General features: G+C 44.0%; 1 protein-coding gene across 11 annotated transcripts in view; it reads right to left on the bottom strand.

Annotated features, from left to right (window-relative positions):
- Positions 1–25,062, bottom strand: part of ARMC3 (armadillo repeat containing 3) — a 106,869-nt gene that overhangs the window by 14,469 nt on the left and 67,338 nt on the right. For 8 of the 11 annotated variants that reach the window (XM_042945096.1, XM_042945095.1, XM_042945098.1 and 5 more), the window contains 7 exons: positions 19,315–19,564; positions 15,471–15,607; positions 14,271–14,439; positions 10,169–10,269; positions 9,382–9,483; positions 8,587–8,703; positions 306–506 (listed from right to left, as the gene is read on the bottom strand). In XM_042945096.1, the coding sequence (XP_042801030.1) occupies positions 306–506; positions 8,587–8,703; positions 9,382–9,483; positions 10,169–10,269; positions 14,271–14,439; positions 15,471–15,607; positions 19,315–19,564 (1,077 nt within the window). The remainder of the gene's footprint in view (positions 1–305; positions 507–8,586; positions 8,704–9,381; positions 9,484–10,168; positions 10,270–14,270; positions 14,440–15,470; positions 15,608–19,314; positions 19,565–25,062) is intronic. The other 3 variants (XM_042945101.1, XM_042945100.1, XM_042945104.1) reach the window with 3 other exon arrangements.

Genomic DNA, 25,062 nt, shown 5'->3' with positions numbered 1-25,062 from the left:
TTCATTCCTTAGGATCACATTGAAGGATGGCTTTAGTGGTTTCGCTGGAGAAAATGACAAAAGCAAAAGCATTTTTCTTGAAGCAATTTCCAGCTCCTAGCTCTGATTCTTGGTGGAAATAGGACATAAAATAGAAATGGAGCGTTTTTTCAATTGATTGTGTTTCTGCTTCAGAGTCAGCGGTGGGGTGCAGTTATTATGACGGAGTCACCTGAAAACTGGCTAAAAAATGCAAACCGCTAACATCAGAAACTTTTCCTCAGAAACTGAAAATGTGCATGAATAGACAGAGACAGCTGACTTACCTTGCAAGGACCTCAATCTGTTCCTTAATATTGGTTATGGGAAATATTGATTTGGTCACTTCATACACGTAAACACGGAAGTCAGGATCGAAGGGAGGATACCATTCTTTCTCGGGGCTTCCTTCTCCCATCAATTTTGGTAATGTCGAAACCTCTTCTTCCTCCTTCACTCTTTCCTCCTCTTTTTTCCCTCGGCCTTTCCTTTGAGAGTACACAGCAGCAATCAACGTCACAAAATGAACCACACCAACTGTGCTCTGAGTAATCTAAAGAACCCCACAGAAATAGATTATTTTAAACCTCAATGACCCTATCATATGCCGTTTTCAAATTTTCGATGACGGTGATGGAGTGTTATAGCCTCTACATCATGCAGGAGAAATTAACTTTCAAGGTAACACTGCCTGATTGGTACATACGAAAATCGTACGTTGGTCTTCCGTATAATTGCTTAGCAAGACGTCTGGTGCACAGTAGGTATGCAAGAAGCATTTATTGAATTGGGAGAAAATAGGTTGCTTCCTCAGGGAGTCGAAGCCAGTCTTACATCATCTCTCGCTTCAGTTGGGCCCTTCAGCAAGAAGAGTTTGCATCACCATTTTTAAGAAAAAATTCCCCGGGGGTACCTCGGTGGCCCAGTCCCTTAAGCGTCCGACTTCGGCTCAGGTCATGATCTCACGGTTTGTGAGTTCGAGCCCCGCGTAGGATTCGGTGCTGACAGCTCAGAGCTTGGAGCCTGCTTTGGATTCTATGTCTCCCTCTCTCTCTCCGCCCCTCCCCTGTTCACACTCCCGTGTGTGTGTCTCTCTCTCAAAAGTAAATAAACTTTAAAAAAATTTTTTTTTAAATTACCCAAAACATGGAAAAAAGCAAACCAAAATACGGATAGCACAGAATTTCCATGTCATGCAGGGGCGAAGACTTACCTGAAGTTTATCTAAAGAAATGTACTTAATTCTGCACTTACGAAAACTGAAATGTACTTAATAAACAGTAAAGATACTGCTTAATTAAAATCTACTCTTAATTAATAGTTTCAACCCGAGAGAATTTGCTAGTTAACATGTGTAGCAGAGACGCAAAGGACTCCTGTCGGTGGAAAAGGCATTGCCAGCGGTCACAGTTGATTGTCCTGGAGGCCGTTAACCAGTTTTTAAAACGCAATTCTTTGTGTTCCTTCACTGGGGAATGTCTTTACCTCCCCCTCTTCATTGTTAAAGGACAGTTTCGCCTGAGAGAGATCACGTGGTGGATGCCTTTGGCAGTTGAGACACGTTGTGCCACTTCCTTGTGGCCTCCGAGAAATGCACCGTCACTCAAATTGGAATTTCCCGATATGAATTCAGATCACACGATTCAGGGGCACTTCCTCGGGTGGAGCTACGTCACGAGAAAATTGCAGCCCTTGTTATGCTAGCAGAACCGGAGGGGGGGACAAGGAAACCTCCATGTGAACTTCTATAGCCTTTGCTTACATCTATTTTTTTCCTGCTATTCCTGCATTGTATCTTTTACTAAAATAAACCTTAGCCATAATTATTAAATTATATTATATTATATTATATTATATTATATTATATTATATATAACATATATTATATATAACATATATTATATATAGACAATATATTACATATTATGTATTACATATTATATATTACATATCATGTATTACATATCACATCACATATCACATATCACATATCATATATCATATATTATATATAGACAATATATTACATATTATGTATTACATAGTATATATTACATATTATGTATTACATATCACATCACATATCACATTATCACATATCATATATCATATATTATATATAGACACACACAGACACATACCCATCCCCTAGCTAAGAAAATGGGGCCCGGCCAGGTGAAGCTCCTAAATTGTGTCTTTGCAACTATTTTGCGTTTTGTTCCACTAGCAGTAAATTAGAAGCAGGAATTATCTTTAAATATTTCTCGAAGTACAGGATGAAGGAGGGGGGGCAACCAAAGGCCATGTGAGTTTTCTCTTTAATTCATTTGGAGGAAGAAATACAAAAAATAATCTTATTAATTGCTTTTGGAGCATTACACAAAACTCTATAATCACCACAAATACCCAACGTTTTGTATTTTTTAATTCAATATTCTATTTACTGCAGCTAAGTAGAGTCTAAAATGTACTCCCCATATATTATGATAAAATTTCTAAGCAAAAATTAATATTTCCAGCTCTATCATCTGAATACCTTTCTTGGGGCGCCTGGGTGGTTCAATTGGTTAAGCGTTGGACTTTGGCTCAGGTCATGATCTCACAGTTTGTGGGGTTGAGCCCCACGTCCGGCTCTGTGCTGACAGCTCAGAGCCTGGAGTCTGCTGCAGATTCTGTGTCTCCCTCTCTCTCTCTCTCTCTCTCTCTGCCCTTCTCACGCTTGCACTATCTCTCTCTCAAAAACAAATAACACTTAAAAATTTTTGAACACATTTCTTCTTTTGCAAGACAAATAAATAGAACATCTTTACATACATAGTAAGATTTTAGTAAATTGGGAGCCACCACGAGAAAGGTCAATTAGAATGGTGAAAACCATATTTAGATTTACCTGCTCCTAAAGTTACAGGGTAGCTTTATAAGATTGGACAGCTTGACTCAGAGCACCTATAACACAAAGCAGGTGTATTTCTGAGTGTGCTGAGGTGCGAGAGGAGAATCATTTGGTACGTAGCAGACGAGAGCCAGCACGCAGGACTTAGCACATCATGGAGGGCAATCCTATTGAGTGATTAAAAAGGGATAATTTACAGGAGCCTCTGAACTGTAGTTTCCTGCTGCTACAAACAGAAGTACTTCATTTGGACCTCTTTCCCATGAAGCCTGCCTGGGTATGTCAATAAGGGCTTCAATACTTAAATGGATTTTATTTCTTCTTCTTCTTCTTCTTTTTTTTTAAACATTTATTTATTTTTGAGAGACAGAGAGAGACAGAGCGCAAGCAGGGGAGGGGCAGAGAGAGAGAGGGAGACACAGAGTCTGAAGCAGGCTCCGGGCTCTGCACGGACAGGCTGACAGCAGTGAGCCTGATGTGGGGCTCAAACCTACGAACCGTAAGATCATGAACCATGAGATCATGCCCTGAGCTGAAGTCGGACGCTTAACCGACTGAGCCACCCAGGCACCCCAAATGAATTCCATTCCTAAATCACTGTGGAGACAAGTGCTAAGAAATCACAAAATTAACTCTCGTAAAATTAACCCTCAGAAAGAACACCAATTTGCGATTAAAGATAGTGGAACTTTTACCTTTCTTACCAAGACTTTAGCAAAACTACCTCAGAAAACAGAGAGTTACTGTGGAAATCCAAAGCAATAAGGATATTTTCTATGTTCATCGGTGGATGAGAAGGCAGATAGCTAAACAGAAAGAGACATTTGTCTGGCTCCAAACTGTGTACTGACATTTTCAAAGTTTAATCACTTGCTCCTTTTTGATTCCATCAACTATTTGGACATATAAGTTATAAGGCAAGGCTGCTGGGAGAAACGGAAGTCATGAAGCTGGCCCACGTGGGGTTTCAATTTAGGCAGGAAGATTTGGGTCTATGAAAAATTATCACAATACCAGGTAGTATTCGATAAATTCCACGAGTGGTAAAAATAAGAAATTCGAGATGTTCCAGAAATCTATCCCAGTTGGGTGTCCTGTTCCCCCTAGTCTATTCCAAAAAGATGAGGAGAGAGTATTGTATAAAGTGGACACAGAATGTATTCCGGGTTTAGAAGGACGTATGTGCGCATACGTGTGTGTGTGTGCGTGTGTGTGGTTTATTTTCTTATTTGTCAGTGTCCCCAGTAGGATGTAAGTTCTATGAAAACAAAGGTTTATGTTCACTGCTGTATCTCTAACGTGGGAACAACTCCTGATACCTAATACAATAAGTATTTGCTGAACGAATGAAAAAATTCAAGAAAAGAAGGTGAGAAGGTATTTAAGCGTGATTAAGATGTTAAATGTGATTAAGAAACAATATCTATTTCTGAAAGACTTTTGCAGTTAGTCAAGATTTGGGAGGAAGGGGGAAAAATGGCTAAGCGAAGGTTAAAAAAAAAAAGCAGTTGAGGGAAATTCTTCAAAAAATAACAATGTTTTAAGAAGTCGTTATGATGAGGATCAAGATTGAGCGGCAGAAATGTTTAAGTATATGTTGTAAATTTCTAAAAGACTCCAGAGGTGAACAGACTGGAAGGAAACAAAATAGAGACAGGAAAGCAATAAACTTTTAAGTGTGTATCATAAACTCATGTGCAATCAACTTAAATATTTATGAAACCTGGTCTGAATACAAAAATATGCTACAGATAGAACTTCTGATACACTCGCAAATAGGTACAGTAAGTGTTTATTGGGAGGGGAATGGTCTTTATAAAGAAAAGCTTTAGAGGGCATATTAGGTTTGTCGGATTCAGTGAAGGCTAGGAAAGTATCAAGATGGCGGCTGGATAAAGGCGAAAGCAATCATGTCTCCTAGGAGTGTTTTGCTGTGATGGAGGGAACAGCTGAACGCTTCGCACAGAAGAACAATATAGTTGCTAGTCACCCAGCGAGAGACTGTCGCTTAAGGATTTTAATTTACATGGTATATGGTGATAATATTATTGAGGAGAAAGAGACAAATCATACTTCCCCTGTCTGTATTGGGCCACCACACACATAACTGGTTTGCCCATTTCCTGTCCCCTCTCTTCCTTTCAAGACTTTGGCCACTTTGTGGTTCTAGATGTCTCGTCATTGTCGGCAGTACCTCTCAGTAACTTTTTGTTAACATCGCACATTCTCTACGACATTATCAGATGAGTAGAGTTAAAATGTGTTACTCTGTCGTCAGGGGTCCAAAGTTCTCATAGGAACAAGACAAGAAGGGCTTACCAAAAGAGAGACAACAGGGCAACACGATTACGACCAATCTATCCCCCCAGTGGACCCAGGAATAAGGAGGGGAAAGGGACTGGATGTATATGGATCACTTAAGTATGCCAGGCAATGGTTTAGGCACTCGACAAGCACTGTTTCACTTACTCTTACAGCACCTCTGCGAGGAAGGAATCATCACTTCCATTTTAGAGATGAGAAAACCAAGGACCAGTGTTGACCGAATCCAAATGTAGGTTCTCCTGTATGCTAACAACCTGTCTGAATGTTAGGAGCACGTCAGGGCTTATCTCTCAGTGGGGAGTAAGAGGCAAGAGTATGCAGAGACAAGGAGGAGACCGGAAATGGTGTGAGAAGAAATAATGATCCTCACTTGTTTATACTTATTCTCCCCGGGGCATATTGCCAGGGAGTCAAACCGCTATTCCTTTCAACAACAAGCCTTCGATATTTGAAAGGATTTGTGGGGCGCCTGGGTGGCTCAGTCGGTTAAGCGGCCGACTTTGGCTCAGGTCATGATCTCTCGGTCCATGAGTTCGAGCCCCGCGTCGGGCTCTGTGCTGACAGCTCAGAGCCTGGAGCCTGTTTCAGATTCTGTGTCTCCCTCTCTCTGCCCCTCCCCCATTCATGCTCTGTGTCTGTCTCAACAATAAATAAACATTAAAAAAAAATTAAAAAAAAAAGAATTTGTATTTAATCTATAAATTTTTTTTTGGTTATTATTTTTTATTTTTATTTTTTCAGGCGTTTGCCATGCCTACACAATTGCTGTTTGAACTTCATCTGGAGGATGATAGGAAAGCGTTGTTTTGGGCAGAGTAATATGATCAGCCTTTCAGTTTGGGAAGTTAATTTGGGGGGGGGGGGTGGTCGCATGGAGGATGGGTTTATGGAGGGCTAAATAAAATGCAGGCGGATCTTACAATAAGGGGGTTAGTGTGCTGAGATATAATACAAAGGCCTGAAGAGGGGAGGTAAAGGTGAAACCGAAGGGAAACAATGACTTAAGAGGCACTGAAGACATCGAGTGCATAGGGCTGAGGCTCATTCAGTGAAGGGGAGTAAGGAGAAGAAGGATTTTAAGATGATGCCAAAGCTTGAGCAATTGCATGGGAGTTAACATTCATCAGCATTGGGAACAGAGGAGGAGAAGGAGGTTTGGGAGTTGGGGGAACAATGAGTTTCATTAGAAACGCACTGTTTCCAGGCCAGCAGGATAGAGAAGCCAGGACTCAGGAAAGGGGCACATAAATGTCAACGGTAGCTTTATTTAAAAAAAAAAAAAAGAACCAGACGGGGCTGTAAGAAAAATAAGATAGTGCGAAAGAGCCAAGAACAGCAGAATCAGCAAAGATTTAAGCTGATGTGATATCAGAGATATCAGAGGGAAGATACACTTTGATTGATGATGATAGGTACAGTATACGCATAACGGTCACTCATCAGACGAGTGCCTACCCTCCCCGATCAAGGGGGCAGAAAGCTGATTTTTCCCCAGGGCCATGGCTGGGTAGACCAAAGGGAGACACCTGCCCCAAAGCCAGCCAATGCTTTGGCCACTGAAGAGAAGGTGGTCCCTCTTACAAATTTGCACCTGGTAGTTGTTGGGCTTTAGAATGGAAAGTTTGCTTGGAACTGGAGCCAGGTCTGTCCCATGGCAAACGAAAGTCACATACGCTACAGTTATGGGTGAGGCAATAACCAAAAGAGGGTCAAGGAGGATAACAAAGGGTCTGTAAATAAGATACCACGCACGTGGAGAGAGGGAGAGAGAGAAAGAGAGGGAGAAAGCCAGAGAGAGCCTACAGTTACGGACTTCATCCCAGCTCCTGTCGTTTTGGGGATGGCTGCATTTCCCACATTGGACCCTGGAGATTCCTCTACGTCCCTAAAAGGGTTGAGTGGATTTGGGCTCCTTGTAACTGTTTCGCACAACAGTACTAGCATTTGTTGAGTGTTTACTTTGTGCCAGGCACTGCTCTATGGACTGTTCATGTGCTAATTTATTTAATCGTCACAACAGCCTAGGTTACGCCCGTTTCACCGATGAGGGGACTCGGGCAAAGAGAAGGTAGCCAATTTGTTCAAGACACACGGCTTAGGCGGGTGGACCTTGTCAAAAATAACCCTGTCCTGTCAATTTCAGATTTCTGTTCTCTTGAATAAACACGGAGGCCTATGTGTGCCAACCAAGCGCTAGGCTAAACACTGGGGATGAAAAGGGAAATACTCCCATCAGCCTATGTTCTTGTCCTCAAGGAGCTGCCTGTGCAGTAGAGGTGAGGCTGAGAAGCCTAAGGAGGAAAGGAAAGCCGGGAAGAAAAGGGAGGGGGAAAAAAGGGAGGTGAGGAGAGGGAAGGGCAAAAAGTATCAGGCCAAGAACGACAGGCGCAGATTAGAAGCAGAGATGAGAAGAATGAGCCACGGAGACTCACAGTAGAGAACGAAGTCCGAAACAGAAAATAAACAGCTCTGAGGTCTGACGAAGAGAGCAAACCGCTGTCTGCACCTTGGGAGACCTTCGGGGGCAGTCCCGTTTAGAAAGCGGATGCTGGACATGTGTGCTAGATGGCCTCCAATACCACAGTGGTTCTGAAGGGCTTAAGTCAACAATAATTAAAGGGTCACGGAGTGTGGCAAGAGGTCCACGTGGGTTTTTGAGGAATCCAGGAAAGTGCTCATTAGAGAAATAATATGTTTAAAAATACGTACACATACCGAAAGCATGTTTAAAACATGCCAGGCCTAAAAAGCATGAAACCACACTGTAATCGTTCCATCATGTAAACACTTGGTCCTATGTCCCTCTCCCCCCTCTCGCTGCCTCCTGAAGGTCAGAGGTTTCTCTGGGTGAGCTGGATGGGGAGGGGAGGTGGAGGCATAAGGCAGAGAGAGAGAGGAAGACAGAGAGAGAGAGAGGGAGAGAGAACCACACGCCAGCGTGTGTGGCTCACCACCCACAAAGGCAGCCAGGGGGGAGGGCACAGGGTTCATTTTACATCGATCTCTACACCGGGTTGGACTTGTAAATGAGTCACTAGGACTGCTGTTTCTGTGGTCGTTTTTGAATTAAAGTGCCGGTAGGACTGTATAGTGATCAAAGTGACCCGAGTTCTCACCCAGAGGCAGAAGAAGAAATTCCCTCCGGTTAAGTTTTCAAGAGGTTGCAAGAGACAAAAACGAAGTAAGTTACTTTTTAATTACAGCTCATGAGTCTCGCTTCGCACAACATGCCGATTCCAGAAGCAAAGCTTCCCATTTAAAAGCCACCCCTTCCATTCCCCAACTCTGCTGGGGAGTCAAAGCCTGACATGATCACAATTAGGAAGAGAACGTAATCACACATCCCCTACCTTGATCCTCTTTCTTTTGTGGTGCCTTTGCTAAGAGCAGTATTTCGTCCAGAAGGAGGCTCGGATTTCTCTTCTGTGGGAGATCCAAATCCGGTACTAAAATGATAACTATTTTTTCTGATTGTATGAAAAAACTCATGATCGATTTCAGTCACATGAAAAATAAGAAAACATTACATGTGCAAGGCGTCTCATAAGTTAGAAGGCATTTGTCACCGCCGTGACATGCCGCGATCCCTTTGCCGTCAAGGCAGGGGTGAAGCAGGGCACGAGGCACTCTTCCATCTACAAATAGTAACACAAAGTCTGCCCACGGCCACTGTGTCCCGTGGTCCAGAGCTCAGTGTATGTTCATGGCACACAGGACGTAAAGCCAGTCTCACTAGCTACTTTTCCAGAGATGTTTTCCGTGGCAATTTGAAAACGCAATTACGAGGGGCACCTGGGTGGCTCAGTCGGTTAGGCATCCGACTCTTGATTTCGGCTCAGGTCGTGAGCCTGGCTCACAGTTCGTGAGTTCGAGCCCTGCATCTGGCTCTGCGCTGACAGTGCAAGCCTGCTTGGGATTCTCTGTCTCCCTCTCTCGGCCCCTCCCCTGCTTGCTCTCTATCTCTCTCTCTCAAAATAAATAAACATTAAAAAAATTTTTTTAAGCAATGATGAAATTATATTACTATAAGGATGAAAAGAATTACGTTGCCAAGATCTAAAACCCAAATTTTTTTTTTTTTTTTTTTTTTTTTTACTCCCACATTGAGGGGAGAATTGAGTCCAGACAAAATACCATTTTCTTACTTGGTCTTTTCTTTGCTTGCTCTTCTAAAGGAAGACGAAGAAGAAATGCTCCGACCATAACCAACATCTGATGATTTATCTTCCGTAGATGGAGGCGGAGAACTAAAATTTTACATATTTGAAATTATACACAAGTTAAAATACTTGATTTGTCAATATTGGATCTGCCTACAAAAGACAGGTTTTTTTTGTTTTTGTTTTTTTTTTTTGAAAATCATATTTGGAGCTGACTTTTAACAGTGACCTAATAAACGCATAAAGGTAAGACAAAGAATATTGTAAAGGTTTTCATGAACTGGAACAGGAAATATTTTTATAAAATGTGTCCCATAAAATATGTAGATATATATAGGTATCTGTGACCATTTTTTAAAATTCTGAAGCTTGCATTTTTAGCTTTATTATTTACTTCTTATTTCATATTTTTTAAAAGCCCCGGGCAGCATTATAGTCCTGCATACAGTTCTGGAGCCCTGTAAACACAACTCGCTTCGGTTTGCTCCTGTCTATTTATACTTTCTTCAATTAACTTCATGTTACCGGGAAGGGAATAGGCACTGACTACAGAAATACATCTGGAATTGAGTGGAAAAACCATGTTGGTGGTGATTTCCATGGTCTTTACTAGGTCAGGCTACAAATTTACAGACCAGTGTTGATTTTCAGGGTGACGCTAAATACAGGGGACGAAAAGGTGCCATCCTGCGAATCTTTACATATTCACGTGATGATGGACAAACAAAAACCATTATGCTTCCCTGCATCCGTCCACCCCCGAGAGACTCACACATCAGATGATTTACTGTTCACTAAAAGTACAGCACGTTGATCACTTGGTTCTTGTAAGCAGAGATCCTTCAAAGGCAAAAGTTTGGTGCCAGGATTTATCTGCAGATAATTTAAGAACTGATCACTCTGGGAGAATCTGTTGTCTGTCAGAGTAACTAATTACTAAAGAGATCACTAAAAATATTGCGAGGCTATCTAAAAATAGGCTAGACAAAGTCCTATATTAGCAATTTTACCAGCCTGGTGAGGCGGGTTAGACCACACCATTTTCTGAGGTCTTTTTCCAGTCATACTATAATGAGATGCCTCTCTCATCCAAGACACTTTTTAGGATCCTTTAAAGACCAGACAGATCATGGGGCGTCGTGGTGGTTCAGTTGGTTAAGTGTCCGACCTTGGCCCACATCATGATCTCATGGTTCGGGGATTTGAGCCCCGCATCGAGCTCTGTGCTGATGGCTCAGAGCCCGGAGCCTGCTTCCGATTCTCTGTCTCCTTCTCTCTCTGCCTCTCCCCCACTCATGCTCTGTCTCTCTCTCTCTCTCTCTCTTTCTCTCAGAAAGCAAACAAAAACATATGTATATCAGACAGATCATGTCATTTTTCTGCCCAGAACTCTGTCTGCCAAGTTTTCCCACTTCATTCAAAGTAAAAGCCAAAATCCTTCCAATGGTCTACAAGACTTAACATGATCTGGTCTCTCTGTATCTCTCTGATTTAGTCCTCACTATCGTGCTCCTTGGTTCATTCAGCTCTATACTGACCTTCCTGTTTCTCAAATCTGCCAAGCATGTTTACACCTTATGGCTTCTGTACAAGCTGTTTCTTCTGCCTGGAAAGCTCTTCCCCGAGCCATCTCCATGGCTCAATCCCTCACCTTGTAGTTTTTGCTCAAGTATGACCCTCCCGGTGAGGCCTACCTGATCACGATTTCTAAAATTATGAACATCAACCCCCAGCAACCCCCAGCACTATAGAGCCCCCTTATCTTGCCTCTGATCTATTTTTGCCCCCAATGCTCTGATCGTGTGATATAATTTTGATTATATCAAATTTAATCATTTTTATTATATCAAATTATATATTTGATTATATCAAATTTAATATTTGATTATATCAAATTTAATGCATTTTGATCGTGTGATAAAATTTCTTTATTTGTTATCTTTCCTATTTATTGACTCTTTCCTCTCACCGGTGCCACGGAAGTAGAGATATGTCTCTTTTATTCACTGACTATTCCAACCTACAATATTAGAAACTTAATATTTACTGAATGAATGAATCAGAGAATTCTCCTTTATTTTTAAAATAAATTTTTTTGAATGTTTATTTATTTTTGAGAGAGAGGGAGAGAGAGAGACAGAGCATGAGCAGAGGAAGGACAGAGAGAGAGGGAGACACAGAATCTGAAACAGGCTCCAGTCTCCGAGCTGTCAGCACAGAGCCCGACGCGGAGCTCGAACTCGTGAACCGTGAGATCATGATCTGAGCCGAAGTCGGACGTTCAACCAACTGAGCCACCCAGGCACCCCAGAGAATTCTCCTTTATAAAAAATATTGTTTCATTAAATTTTTTTAAAACTCGTGAGCAAATACATTTTGTCACAGTTTTATCTGATCCATAGCAACATTTTCCTGGTAAGTGTTCTCTGTTGGTTTTTCTGCCCATTTCCTCATTTTTCTCAAAGCATCTTTGCACTAATAATGTGCTAGGGGAAGTCAGAAGGAGGATCAAGAGTCTAGTTTTAGGCTAGCCATTTTCATTATTCGAAATGCCTCTAGGGGCACCTGCCTGGCTCAGCCGGTAAAGCACGTGACTCTTTACCTCAGGAGCATGAGTTCGAGCCCCACATTGTAAAGATTACTTTAAAAATAGGGGTGCCTGGGTGGCTTAGTTGGTTGAGTGTCCAGCTCTTGGTTTCAGCTCAGGTCATGATCCCATGGTTTGTGAGTTCAAGCCCCATATCGGGCTCTGTGAAGGCGGCGCGGAGCCTGCTTGGGACTCTCTCTCTCCCCTCTCTCTCTGCCCTTACCCCACTTGTGTTGTCTCTCAAAATAAATAAACGTAAAATAATTAAAAATTAAATAAAATAATAAAAATAAATAAAATAAAATAAAATAAAATAAAATAAAATAAAATAAAATAAAATATGACTGACTCTAGATTTCTGTTCAGGTCGTGATCTCATGGTTCGTGAGTTCAAACCCCGTATCAGGCTCTGCACTGATGGGATTCTGTCTCCCCTTCTCTCTGGCCCTCCCCTGTTTGCTCCCCTCCCTGCAAAATAAATAAACTTTGAAAAAAATTTAATAAAATAAAATAAAAATTTTTTTAATGTCTCTAGAACTGTTAGCATGGCAGAGTGTTTCTTGCAAATACGGCTCGGCTCTGTGATTCCTTCATGGCCCTGTCTCCTCTGCCTTTCTGAACCACCCTGATCCAAGAAGGCTTCCGCTGCTTGCCTTGCTCATCCCAGGTGCTCGGGTCCTGCACCTGCCCGGCAAACCCAGCATTTGGCTTGTGCACCCCTGAGCTCTCCCATCACCTGAGGCAGTATGGATTGCTGATGGTGCTTTCTGAGGCCTGCCGCCGCTGGCTCCCTCGTCCCTCTCTGGGCTTATTTTTTCCCCTTTTCATTTTTCTCCTGTACCCCTTCTGCTTGATCTCAGGGAATTTCAGTCACTCCTACTTTTTTTTTTTTTGTAATTTTAGAGAGAAAGAGAGAGAGAGTGCCAGCACACACACAGGTGCAAGAGGGGGGCAGGGGGGAGAGAGAGAGAGAATTCAAGTGGCCTCCACACTCAGCACGGAGCCCGACGCGGGGCTCAATCCCATGACCCTGGGATCATGCATGAGCTGAACACAAACCAAGAGGACAACGCTCAGCTGCCTGAGCCACCCGGCACCCCCTTATTTTTTTTTTTTTTTTTTAAGATACATATGACCCATTAACTCTAGCAGTTTACATACATTTCTTTTTTAAATTTTTTTTTTCAACGTTTTTTATTTATTTTTGGGACAGAGAGAGACAGAGCATGAACGGGGGAGGGGCAGAGAGAGAGGGAGACACAGAATCGGAAACAGGCTCCAGGCTCCGAGCCATCAGCCCAGAGCCTGACGCGGGGCTCGAACTCACGGACCGCGAGATCGTGACCTGGCTAAAGTCGGACGCTTAACCGACTGCGCCACCCAGGCGCCCCTGTTGTTTTTTTTTTTTTTGAAGTCTGTGGATCGTATCTGCTTCCTAGGTTTGCTTAATATGGGATTTGTAGATTTAAAAAAGTTCCCCTATTCTCCTCATTGCTGTTGGTCTCCAGAAGAAAGGAAGATGCTAACTTAAGCCGCAATGCCAGAAAGTCCTCAAGATTCTAATTTTCAGCTTCCCATTTCTCTGGACGTCCACACTGCATTACACTGTATATTGGTTTTAAAATCAGAATCAGAAATGCAGCTTAAATAACCTTCCTCTATATTACATTTTAAAATCTGGGAATACACTTTGGTTAATTTCAGTTAGATTCTGACTAATAAAACAAGGGGTGCCTGAGAGGCTCAGTCGGTTAAGCCTCTGACTTCAGCTCAGGTCCTGATCTCAAGGTTGGTGTGTTCGAGCCCCGCGTCGGGCTCTGTGCGGACAACTCGGAGCCTGGAGCCTGCTTCACATTCTGTGTCTCCCTCTCTCTCTGCCCCTCCCCCGCTCACGCTCTGTGTCTCTAACTCTCTCAAAAATGAATAAACGTTAAAAAAAATTTTTTTAATTAAAACAAAACACTTATACTTCTATACTGATCGCTGAGCTGAGCCCTGGAAATAACAGAACCCCCAAACAGAAAGTGCTCCTTCTTTTATATTTTCTCTGAAACTCGAGAGTAGCATCAGCAAGCTGGTTTCTACTACAGGTAATCAGATTCTAGGTAAAACTGTACATAAATGCAAAATCTTACCGCAGACAGAGTTAAGAATAAAGCTCTGATTCCCAAGTTTCTGTCTATAAAAATATACATTCTGCTAGGTGGTTATAAAATTGCAATGTAATGGCATCGTGACTAAAGAAACGATCGCACATACCGAAATACAAATTAGTGCTGTCACTTACCCGACCGTAATCATAGAATCCGTCACTAATTATGTTACTTGATGACAAGTAGCCAGTCAGGCTATATTTCAGAGACAGGTTGTTGTTGAGCAATTTGTTATAAGCTGCCTCACTGAATTTATTTTTTCGACTTGCTGATAGATTAACTTCTTCAAGGATATCTAAAGCCCTGTCAATAAAAGAAAAGAGCATTATTTGCTCTAAACAAGCAATCCAACGTTAAATTCCCACGTATATCCGTAGCTAAGACCCTGAGTGAAGAATTGAGATGGAAAGGTTAAAGACACCTCACCCTTTTTTTCTATTTATTTCTGTTTTAATGTTTGTTTTTTGAGAGAGGGACAGAGCATGAGTGGGGGAGGGGCAGAGGGCGAGGGGGACACACAGAATCTGAAACAGGCTCCAGGCTCCGAGCTGTCAGCACAGAGCCCGATGTGGGGCTCGAACACACAAACCTTGAGATCATGACCTGAGCTGAAGTCGGACGCTTAACCGACTGAGCCCCCCAGGCCGCCCCGACATCTCACCCTTTTAGATAAAGTAATGTACACAAATATAAATAAAGATGGTTAGAAATGGGGAAACCTGTCAGTGGAACCTTAAAAAGCCTGTTTGTCGGTTTGGTTAAATGCAGAATTCTGAGGCCGTCACGGCTCACGCATTTTATTTTGGCTTCCAACGTGGAGAGACAGGGGCGCCTGGGCGGCTCAGTCCAGTGAGAAACGGACTCTTGGTTTGCTCTTAAGTCATGACCTCACGGGTTGGTGAGTTCGAGCCCGGCGTCAGGCTCTGCACCGACGGCGGCGAGGAGCCTGCTCGGGATCCTCTGTCTCCCCCTCTCTCAAAATAAATAAATAAACTTAAAAAGGAAAAGAAACTTAAAAAAAAAAAAAAAAAAAGCAGCCAGGCAGAGGTGTCGTTTCGCGATTGCAGAGTGGAAGAGAGGTGTTTATCAGGATGAAAAACGGACAGGGAGACAGTCAAGCTGGTTTTGTCGCGGAGGGGGGGCGGGGAGGGAGGTCTCCAGGGGCTGGGAGGAGCCCAGACGATCCTGCTCCCAGCAGGCGGTCCTTTCTGGGAGGCTCTCGGTGCCCAGCCCAGCTCCCCAGGGCCCTGCCTGCCCTTCCTTGGGCCTGAAGACTGTCCGCCTTCCTCCTCTGCTCTCCATCTGAGCCAGAAACTCGAGGCAGCCCCACTCACCCGAGCTTGCAAAGTTCGGCAGCCGTGAGCTCGTCGTTGGCGCAGACCATCACGGCCCAGCTGGCGTGCCTTCTTACTTCATCATTCTTCGAGCGCAGGAGCTCGGCCAGCGGCTCCAGGCCACCCGAATTCCTTAACTGAAAGTAGAAACTGCAAGTGTACACGTTGGGAGGACACAATATAAACATCCGTGGGGTTTTTTGTTTGTTTGTTTCTGTAATCGCCTTGTTGGGTGGTGAAGAGATTTTGACTATGTACGAGCATGTTAGGATCTGTGCATAATTGGAATTTTTACAGCCCGGGGTGAAAGATCTCCTGTAAAACCTTATAGACAGGAGCCCAGATTTCTGTGCACGGTCAAGAGGAGGCCCCCAGGGAAATCATGGAGGGAGGGCGTCCTGATCTTTGGTGGGAGGGAGACTGGGCGGACAGCCTATTATCTCGGCGCCCTACTTTCATTCACTCTGCTCCTCAACCTGAATGTTCACGTGGCCCTGGGGGAGGCAGGATGATGGTCCCCCAGAGGTGTCCTCTTCCCTGGAAGGGATTTTGCAGATGTGACAAGCTAACGATTTTGAGATGGGGAGATTGTCCCCGATCAACAGGTGGGCCCAATTTAACTACAAGGGTCTTCAACGTTTTTTATTTATTTTTGGGACAGAGAGAGACAGAGCATGAACGGGGGAGGGGCAGAGAGAGAGGGAGACACAGAATCGGAAACAGGCTCCAGGCTCCGAGCCATCAGCCCAGAGCCCGACGCGGGGCTCGAACTCACAGACCGCGAGATCGTGACCTGGCTGAAGTCGGACGCTTAACCGACTGCGCCACCCAGGCGCCCCTAACTACAAGGGTCTTTAGAGGATGGAGAGGAGGGTGCCCGGAGGCAAGAAAGGGGGTGTGGAGAAGCAGCGATTGGACAAATACCCTTTGAAGACGCAGGAAGGGGCCACAGCCCAGGGATGGAGGTGGATGGTAAAAGCTAGAAAGGACCAGGAGACACATTCCCCCCCAGAGTCTCCCAAAGGAACACGCCCCTGCCAACACCTTGATTTTAACCCTTAAGACCCGGTTTCGGCTTCTGGCTTTCTAAACTGTAAGATGATAGGTTTATATTACTTTAAGCCACTACGTGGTGGTTACAGCGGCAAGAGGAAACTAACACGGTCCCTAAGGCTGGGCAGGGGGAACTGATACACTACGTGCCACCGTATACTACCACCAGACCATCAGTGTGGCCAGGGCAGTGTTGTAGCAATTCCCTAGAAAAAGAGCAATTTTTGTTATCACTGCACAGCGTCTTTTCCTCATTTCTCCAAAGAGTGAAAAAGAGACGAAGAAAAGAATAGAATGAAAATCGGGCAGAACTAAGCACGGTATTAAAGGAAATTCAGGAACTAAAGGTAATTACTCATGTATCGAATTAGTCCAAGGAGGAAAAAAAAAAAAAAAGATCTGACAGAGCTCTTATCTACTGCCTGAAATGCAATATTGCATTATCTGAGCCTAGAGGACCAAAGAAAAAGAATAGTCTATCAGTTTCTATGTGCAGTAGCTGAAGACGAGAGCCCTTGTGGGAGAAGAGCTACTTGATTCGGTCATTTTCGGTCAGTGTCCAGGGGTAGTTTTCTCTCAGAGATGATACTTTAGCACGTGCAACATGCACAGCTTAGAAAAGTTTCCCTGAAGCATCTCACGCAAGTGAAACTTCGGAACATCTTTACTTCCGAGTATAACACACGACGGTCTACGTCCGTGTGTTCTTTCGGCAAAGATCTCATTTATGAATTCCTACATTCGTTTCCTCATTCATTCAACTACTGCTTATTAAGCATGCCCTCTGCGTCAGATATATGTTAATGACATCGACACAGGAAAGAAAAACTCTCAGTTCCCTTCCCCACAGCCTCGAGGAGCTTATAGTCTTTCACACAGGAACCATAGATGTGCAACAGACAAGGGAAGCATGCATGGGGGTAACGGGAACAATAGCAGAGGATATTCCCGGGTTCGAGGGCTGTCATGGAAGGCAGGATGGCGGAGATGGGTTTTGCAGGAAAAGCAGGATTTTAGCAGGCGGACAAAAGTGACACTGGTTTTCCAAAGGGAGAAATCAAAGAGGTGAAACTAGGAGAGCAGAGCATATGGACAGAATTACAAATGGAATGGTATTTCTGGAGTATGGAGTTCCGCCTGGGAAGAGGCGTTAGGCGCAGGTGGGTAGGTGCGGGTCAGTGACAGCCGTTGCGCATCCCGCGAAGCCGCTGAACTTTTTCCCCCCCGGGGCGGCGGGGACTTGCAATGAGGCGATGAGGGTCACAAATTTGAAAGATCAGCCTGGAGGCAGTGTGGGAAGCAGGAGCCCGGAGGTGGGGGGGGGTGGGGGGAAGCGGTAGACTGATCTGCAGTATTCCAGGAAATGGATGGACTATTCTGCAGACCGCATGGAGGTGTGACCAATATGCTTTTATCGTTCTGTTGCCGAAGCCCAGCATAGTACCCGGCACACAGTAGACATAAAATAAATATTCGGTAATCTTAGCGCCTTGATGGATGAATACAAATGAACCGAATCAATGGGAACAAAGACACAGGATAGAATAGATAACCTAAGGGACCGAGGAGAAAAGATTTGTTAGTTGTCTGGGGAGGGAGCACAGTGCAGCAGCTTGGGGTCCGGATCGCATCCCTGATCTTCCAACTTACGAACTCTGCTTTGAGCCCACTACGTCTTTAAGCCTCGTTTTCCACATCTGTAAAATGGGGATTACGAATCAGCCTGTCATGAGGGAGGCTAAATGTCTGTCAAGTACTGAGCACAGTGCGCACCGCATAGCAAGTGTTAGCTGTTGTTATTTATATTATTGGCAGGAGAGGAACAAAGTCTTAGGCTGTTTGAGTGAGTGCCAGGTGACAAGCAAATATGGGAGAAGCAAGAGAAAAATAAATATGATCCACTTGTAAAAAAATGAAATTCTAGGTTTCAAAACTTTGAAATATACAAAAAACACAAGAGTGTGTGGAATTCATATGTACGATATAAGGCGTCATAGTAAAGGCACACCTGTCTAACGCTCAGCTTAAGGAATGACACTTTCAAATGACCTTGAGCCCCTGTTTGCTCCTCTGAAGTGCATCCACTCCCTTGAGCCCCCAGGAGGATTTCTTGCATGGGGGGTTAATCATTCTCTAGCTTGTCTCTATAGTTTTAACTTACGCGTCTGTTTACCTAAACAACGTATTGCTTAGATCTGTATATTTCCGAATGCCACATAAATAGCATCTGGAACGTGTATTCTTTTGCAATTTGATTTTGCTCGGCATTGTGCTTGAGATGCATCCCTGTTGCTGTCTGTAACTACAGGTCATTCATTCTCACTGATGTGAAATTCCGTTTTGTGAATATACCACAAATTTATTTGACCATTCTCTTCAAAACTGGACAACTGGTGTGTTTCCCGTCCTGTAGATATTATAAACAATGCTTCCTGGCGCCTAGATACTGCCGATTTGTTTTCCAAAGTATTGCCCCGATGTAGCAGATTTTGGTCTTTGTGGAGCAGTTTTAGGTTCACAGCAAAACTGAGCCGCGGGACGGAGATTTCCCACACTCGCCGCCCCCACACGTGCGGCTTCCCCATTATCAAGTCCCCTACCGGATTGGGACATTGGTTACCACCGGCGAACATACACTGACGCGTTATTATCACCCAGAGTCCATGGTTGAAGGGTTGCACCACTTTTGAAGGGCCTAAAGGATGGGTAGGTTCGAACCCTTGAAAGTGTTTCAGAGTAATCCACCGATGGGTGGAAAAATGAGAGACTCCAGGTCAGCAAAAGCTCTCACCTCTGTCCGGGCCTCCACATCGCACGCAGTTGCGGCCACCGTGAGAGCCGCTTTGCTCTGCACGACCGTGTTCGCGGAACGCAGCGGGCCCAGGAGGGCGCTCGTGACGCCGTGGCTCTGGAGGCCCGCGCGCAGAGGCTCCTGCATTGCCACGTTCGCTAGCACTGTAGCCGCGTTGGCGACGGCTCCGTCCCGTCTGCTCGACAGGATGGTTACTAACGGATCAACACCGTCAGCTTCAGCAACAGCCCTGGGGGAAGCGGAGGAGAAATGAGCGTCATTCACCCGAGTTCAGGACGTTGTCTTTGGCATGTACACCTGAACCTCTGCCGCAACTGAGTCCTGATACAAACCGTTTGGGAAAGAAATTAATTTGCCCTGCGCTGAACCCGGCATGGAGGTGCTAGTGATGTCGGGAAAATGTCGGTTAACAATGAATTTCAATTACCCCTTTCCTACTTCTGCAGCTTGTAGTTAGAGAAAAAGGCATGACGACATCTTAGAAATCCTCTTACTACTGTTCATTTTTTAACTCAGTGATACTTGTAAGATCAGGAAGTTCTATTCGGAGAAAGTCGATCAAGATATTCCCATCCGGTAGGAAAGCAAAGCTTTTAATTTTTAATTTTTTTAATGTTTATTGATCTTTGAAAGAGAGAGAGAGAGAGAGAGTGAGTGGGGGAAGGTCAGAGAGAGAGGGAGACACAGAATCCGAAGCAGGATCCAGGCTCTGAGCTGTCAGCACAGAGCCCGATGCGGGGCTCAAACTCATGAAGCATGAGATCATGACCTGAGCTGAAGTCAGATGCTCCAACGACTGACTCACCCAGGTGCCCCGCAAAGCTTTAAATAGTAGGAATGGTCTCAGGGTCCATGGGTTCGAGCCCCGCCTCGGGCTCTGTGCTGACAGCTCAGAGCCTGGAGCCCGCTTGGGATTCTGTGTCTCCCTCTCTCTCTGCCCCTCCCCCGCCACGCCCTGTCTCTCTTTCAAAAATAAACATGAAAAAAAATGAAAAATAAATAAATAGTAGGAATGAGTGTGGAGGGAATGCTCCTGGTTTAAGTTAAGATTCTTTGGTTCATCTTCCCCGTATTTAAATGAGGCTGTTAATTGTGGGCAGAGGGTAGCACATTTGGAGCCAGCAAAACATTGTGGAGGTGAATGTTGCTTTTACAGATTAAACATCAAAGATCAAAGTCATACTCCTGACATGATAACTACTAACTACTGTCAGTAATGTTGGCATATTCAGTTGGTAAATTTCCTATTTCTGCTATAAAGAGACCACAGTCATCCGTAAGGATATTAACAGTCTGACAAGTAATAAGCCGAAATCTCTTTTTAAGAACGCCATGCTTTCTATAGTCCTTGCTTTCTAACTACTTAAAAAGCTCATAAAGGAGCAAAAATAAAAAAAGAAATCATTTTAACAAGTGGACGATTATTTAAGTATGCTCCTTACTATTTGGAACTGCTTCAGACGAGAGATGTTCCAAACAATAAGATACAGAGCATCCTAGTTTCAACGGAAGACCCCGAATTCTTGTTAAAAATCTGCTTGCATCATCGTGGGAATGGAGGTAATCAAGACAACAAAAAACATACCTGAGACTTCAATAATATGAACATCTCTTTAAGGTTTATATTTGACACATTCCACTTAGGATCATATTAAGAACCAAAAGTGGAAGAAAAAAAAAAAGTGAGGCTATATGATTCAGCCCACCACCCTGTATTCTGATGAATTAAATTTAATTTGGTCGTCACTTAAATTTGCTGATTGTGAAGAAGTGACAACCTCAAGAATAGGAGTTATCCGGGCGCCTGGGTGGCTCAGTCAGTTAGGCGTCCCGCTCTTGCTTTGGGCTCAGGTCAAGGTCATGATCTCACAGATTGTGAGTTTGAGCCGTGTCGGGTTCTGCGCTGACAGTGTGGATCTTGCTTGGGATTTTTCTCCCTCTCTCTCTGCCCCTCCCTAGCTTGCTTTCTCTCTCTCTCTCTTTCTCTCTTCCAATAAATAAATAAATATTTTAAAAAACTAAAAAAAAAAAAAAAAAAAAAAAAGAATAGAAGTTATCACAATTGCCCAAGAGAGTACAGAATGTAAATGAAATACCACCGAGGAGCAAAGAAGCTATGATTGTCACACAGACCAGCTCAGAGGTGGACGGAACCGACAGCAACTAGGTGGGGACAAAATGACTAAGGCTCTGGAGAAGGCCGGGTCAGTTGGTACTAACCCTCAAGGCACCTCCCACCCTTGGTGTGCATAAATCCATCCGGGAAACACACCATATTGATACGAAGGCAAAGTCAAGAGTGTCTGTTTCCACTTTTACCCATGCTCTAGTCCTTGGTACATATTTAATCCTTCCTGTGGTGTCTCCCATTCTTTCTTACTGCCAGCAAGCATTTGAAATTACGCATATTTTCTACTCATTAGAGACGTAAACCTGCTCCAAACTCATTTTATTTCTCTGACTTGTTTTCCAGGCACCTAATGCAATCGATCAGTCCCTTCAGCCGAATTACTTTGTAGTTTTTAATCATTGCAAACTATGCCTTGGTGAGAATGCACAATTCCTTTGCCACTTGGCGATTTTTCCTTTGACGGGATTCACCTTTTAAAACATCCCGGAGAATAAAGGAGGAGCCGACAGTGGAGGTATTTCAATGGCAACCGAGACAGGAGGTACGAGTATTTTAGGTAAACGCATACCAGTCAATTCTCAAGGGCTTTGTCTTTTGTATGGAAAATTTAAGTAAATACATAGGATCACACTCCATCGTTTTGATTTCTCTTATTTGTTTAAAAAAAAAAAAAGGGCTACGAGATACAGGAATTTTCATCAGATGTACCTCTGCCCACAGCCTTTGTGTTTCATTTTGGCTTTTTCCTTTTTCCTGGACAAAGGCATATGTTGCCTTGGTTCCTTTGTATCCCTATCTTCTGCTCTTTTCTGTGCTCTTTATGAGCCAGTAAAGAGAAGTACATAAAATCCTAGCTGTTTAAGAAACCAAAGATTCTAGTACTCAGTGGAATAGAGCTTTTACTAAATGGAACATAACTGCCAACGCTGAAAGACAAATCACACGCGTGCAGCTGGGAGAACTACTTGCATTGTGGGTAGATCCCTGCCTGTAATGTGCTGTGTGCACTCCGTTCAAGTGTAAAAAGCGTAACCGAGATGAAATTATTATGGTGAAAAAAAAAATCCAGCTTATTATTCTTACCTAAAAAAAAAAAACAAAAACAAACAAACCCTAATTTCATTTATAGAAATAGAGCACAGAATTTATAGTTTTCTTAAAAAAAAAAAAGAATGGCATTAATTTTGTGATTCAGACCCAATACGTTCTATTTTACTGTGTCTAATGTGCACACAAGCTGAAGCCTGTCATATTTTAAAAACACATTTCCGTTTCCTAGATAGTCTATAGCATCCTCCAAATGAATGGGACAGAAGTCAAACTGCTTTGTTACAAAATCCAGAATTGTAGGGCCATATGTCATCATGATAATCCGAAAATATTTTGATTCGTACTATCATTAACCTCCACCAGTTGGAGTTTAATCAAGTAAGAGTTTAAAATGGGCATTAAAAAAACCAAAACTCAAATATGGGAATGTATAAAAACATCTGTTTGTATCACTTGATATATGTAAACAGAAGTGAAGTTCGACACGTCATGTGTATCCAATTTATTACCAAGTCCTGACTGGTTTCCTCCCCCATATTTCTCGAACCTCTCTCTTTTCTCCAGCTGTATCTCTCCGATCCAATCCAGTCCACATCCTCTCTTGTGAACTGATGTGCTCTTCTAAGCGGTCTCTCCTCTCCCCCTCCAATCCTTTCTCCAATTTACAGCTGAAGCGAGCTTTTAAAATAATAATCCAGGACACCTGGGTGGACTCGCGTTATCATCTCCCGGTTCCTGAGTTCGAGCCCCCTGGGCTCGCTGCTGTCAGCGCAGAGCCTGCTTCGGATCGTCTGCCCCTCTCCCCTCCTCTCCCTCTGCCCCTCACCCACTCACACTATCTCTCTAAAAAATGAATGAACATTTAAAAACAAATAAGTAATCGGATTATTATAATTATACATATAGTAATATACATAATACATAAAATCAGAGTCAGGTTATTTTTTTTTTATTTTCTTTGTTAACGTTTATTTATTTTTGGGACAGAGAGAGACAGAGCATGAGTGGGGGAGGGTCAGTGAGAGAGGGAGACACAGAATCCGAAACAGGCTCCAGGCTCTGAACTGTCAGTACAGAGCCCGACACGGGGCTCGAACTCACGGACCGCGAGATCATGACCTGAGCCGAAGTCGGACGCCCAACCGACTGAGCCACCAGGCGCCCCAGAATCAGGTTATTATAATTATATATACAGTGAAATATATAGTACATACAATCAGATGTCTCCCCTACTTAAAATGTTTCTGGTTTCCCATTGCTCAGGATGAAGTTCCGAATTTCTCACTTTGCCTCCAAGTCCCTGCAGGAGCCAACCTGCCTCCCCCACCGCCACCCGAGGCCTCTCACCTCTTCCTGTGGCTCTGTGCTCTGGGCCTCGCTGGGGACCTGCATCACGCTACCGCCACCGGGCTCTGTCTCCCCTCTGGATGTTCCAGAACGCCGTTCTGACTTCCTATCAAACTCTTCCCCCGGAAAATTCCTATTCGCCTTGCCAAGTTCAACACAAATGCCTCTTCCTCTAGGAAGCATAACCCCCCAACTGGATCAGGGCTCTTTTCCGCGTGAGCTTAAGATCATTTGTTTGCTAAACATAGAGACATTTTTTAAAATGATGTTTTGGCGCAAATGGTCACACAGAGCAGCAGCAATCTTGAAATACTATTTTATAGAAGCTTGTTGTGGGAAGGAGCTTAGCACAAAGTTTCTCGTTTAAATCCTGGAGCCCCGGGGCGCCTGGGTGGCTCAGTCGGTTGAGCGTCCGGCTTTGGCTCAGGGCACGATCTCACAGTTTGTGGGTTCGAGCCCCGCATCGGGCTCTGTGTTGACAGCTTAGAGCCTGGAGCCTGCTTCAAATTCTGTGTCTCCCTGTCTCTCTGCTCCTCCCCTGCTCATGCTCTGTCTCTCTTTCTCCTTCAAAAATAAATAAAAACATTAAAAATAAAAATTTAAATCCTGGAGTCCCAAGATTTACGGGCATGGGCACTAAGAACATTGTGCTCAAGTAGGTGTCTCTTTATGGCTCCCTGAAAATACTATGCTATTTCATGTCTGTGTCTTTGCACTCATGTTTTCTCTGCCCAAAAGGCAGGTCCCTATCCCTCCACACCTCTGCCTGGGGGACTGTAGCTCACCCTTCAAAACCTGCTCAACTGTCCCTTCCTGTGTGGAGTCGTTCTTGTCCGTTCTTGTCCATCGCTGCCTCCCTTTGTTATTCACTCCCTCCTCTTGCTATGTCTACACCTGGCTCCCCCTTCTTAGAGGCAGGGCTTGAGTCCTATCTATATCCCCAGGGCTGAGAAGATCAATATACCTAAACTGACTTGACTCAGCTCAAGGGGAGCAATGAAGAAAACCTCAGTAGGAGTCGCGAGAGGGTGAGGGGAAAATGCCCGGCTCAGCTTTAAGTTTGCAAGAAGGCATAGGACCCAACCAAGTTGAGGTCTCTGCTCATATCACCTACGGCTGCCCTCCCCACCCCCAATGCTACTCTAATTATTTCCGTGAAGTAATTATCATGTGGGGTTTAGCACATGGCATCTTACGCT

The sequence above is a fragment of the Panthera leo genome, chromosome B4 (assembly GCF_018350215.1).
Source record: "Panthera leo isolate Ple1 chromosome B4, P.leo_Ple1_pat1.1, whole genome shotgun sequence".
In the NCBI taxonomy this organism is placed as follows: domain Eukaryota; kingdom Metazoa; phylum Chordata; class Mammalia; order Carnivora; family Felidae; genus Panthera; species Panthera leo.
Note: the sequence above shows the minus strand (reverse complement) of the source record. Positions and strands in the feature narration are given on the sequence as shown.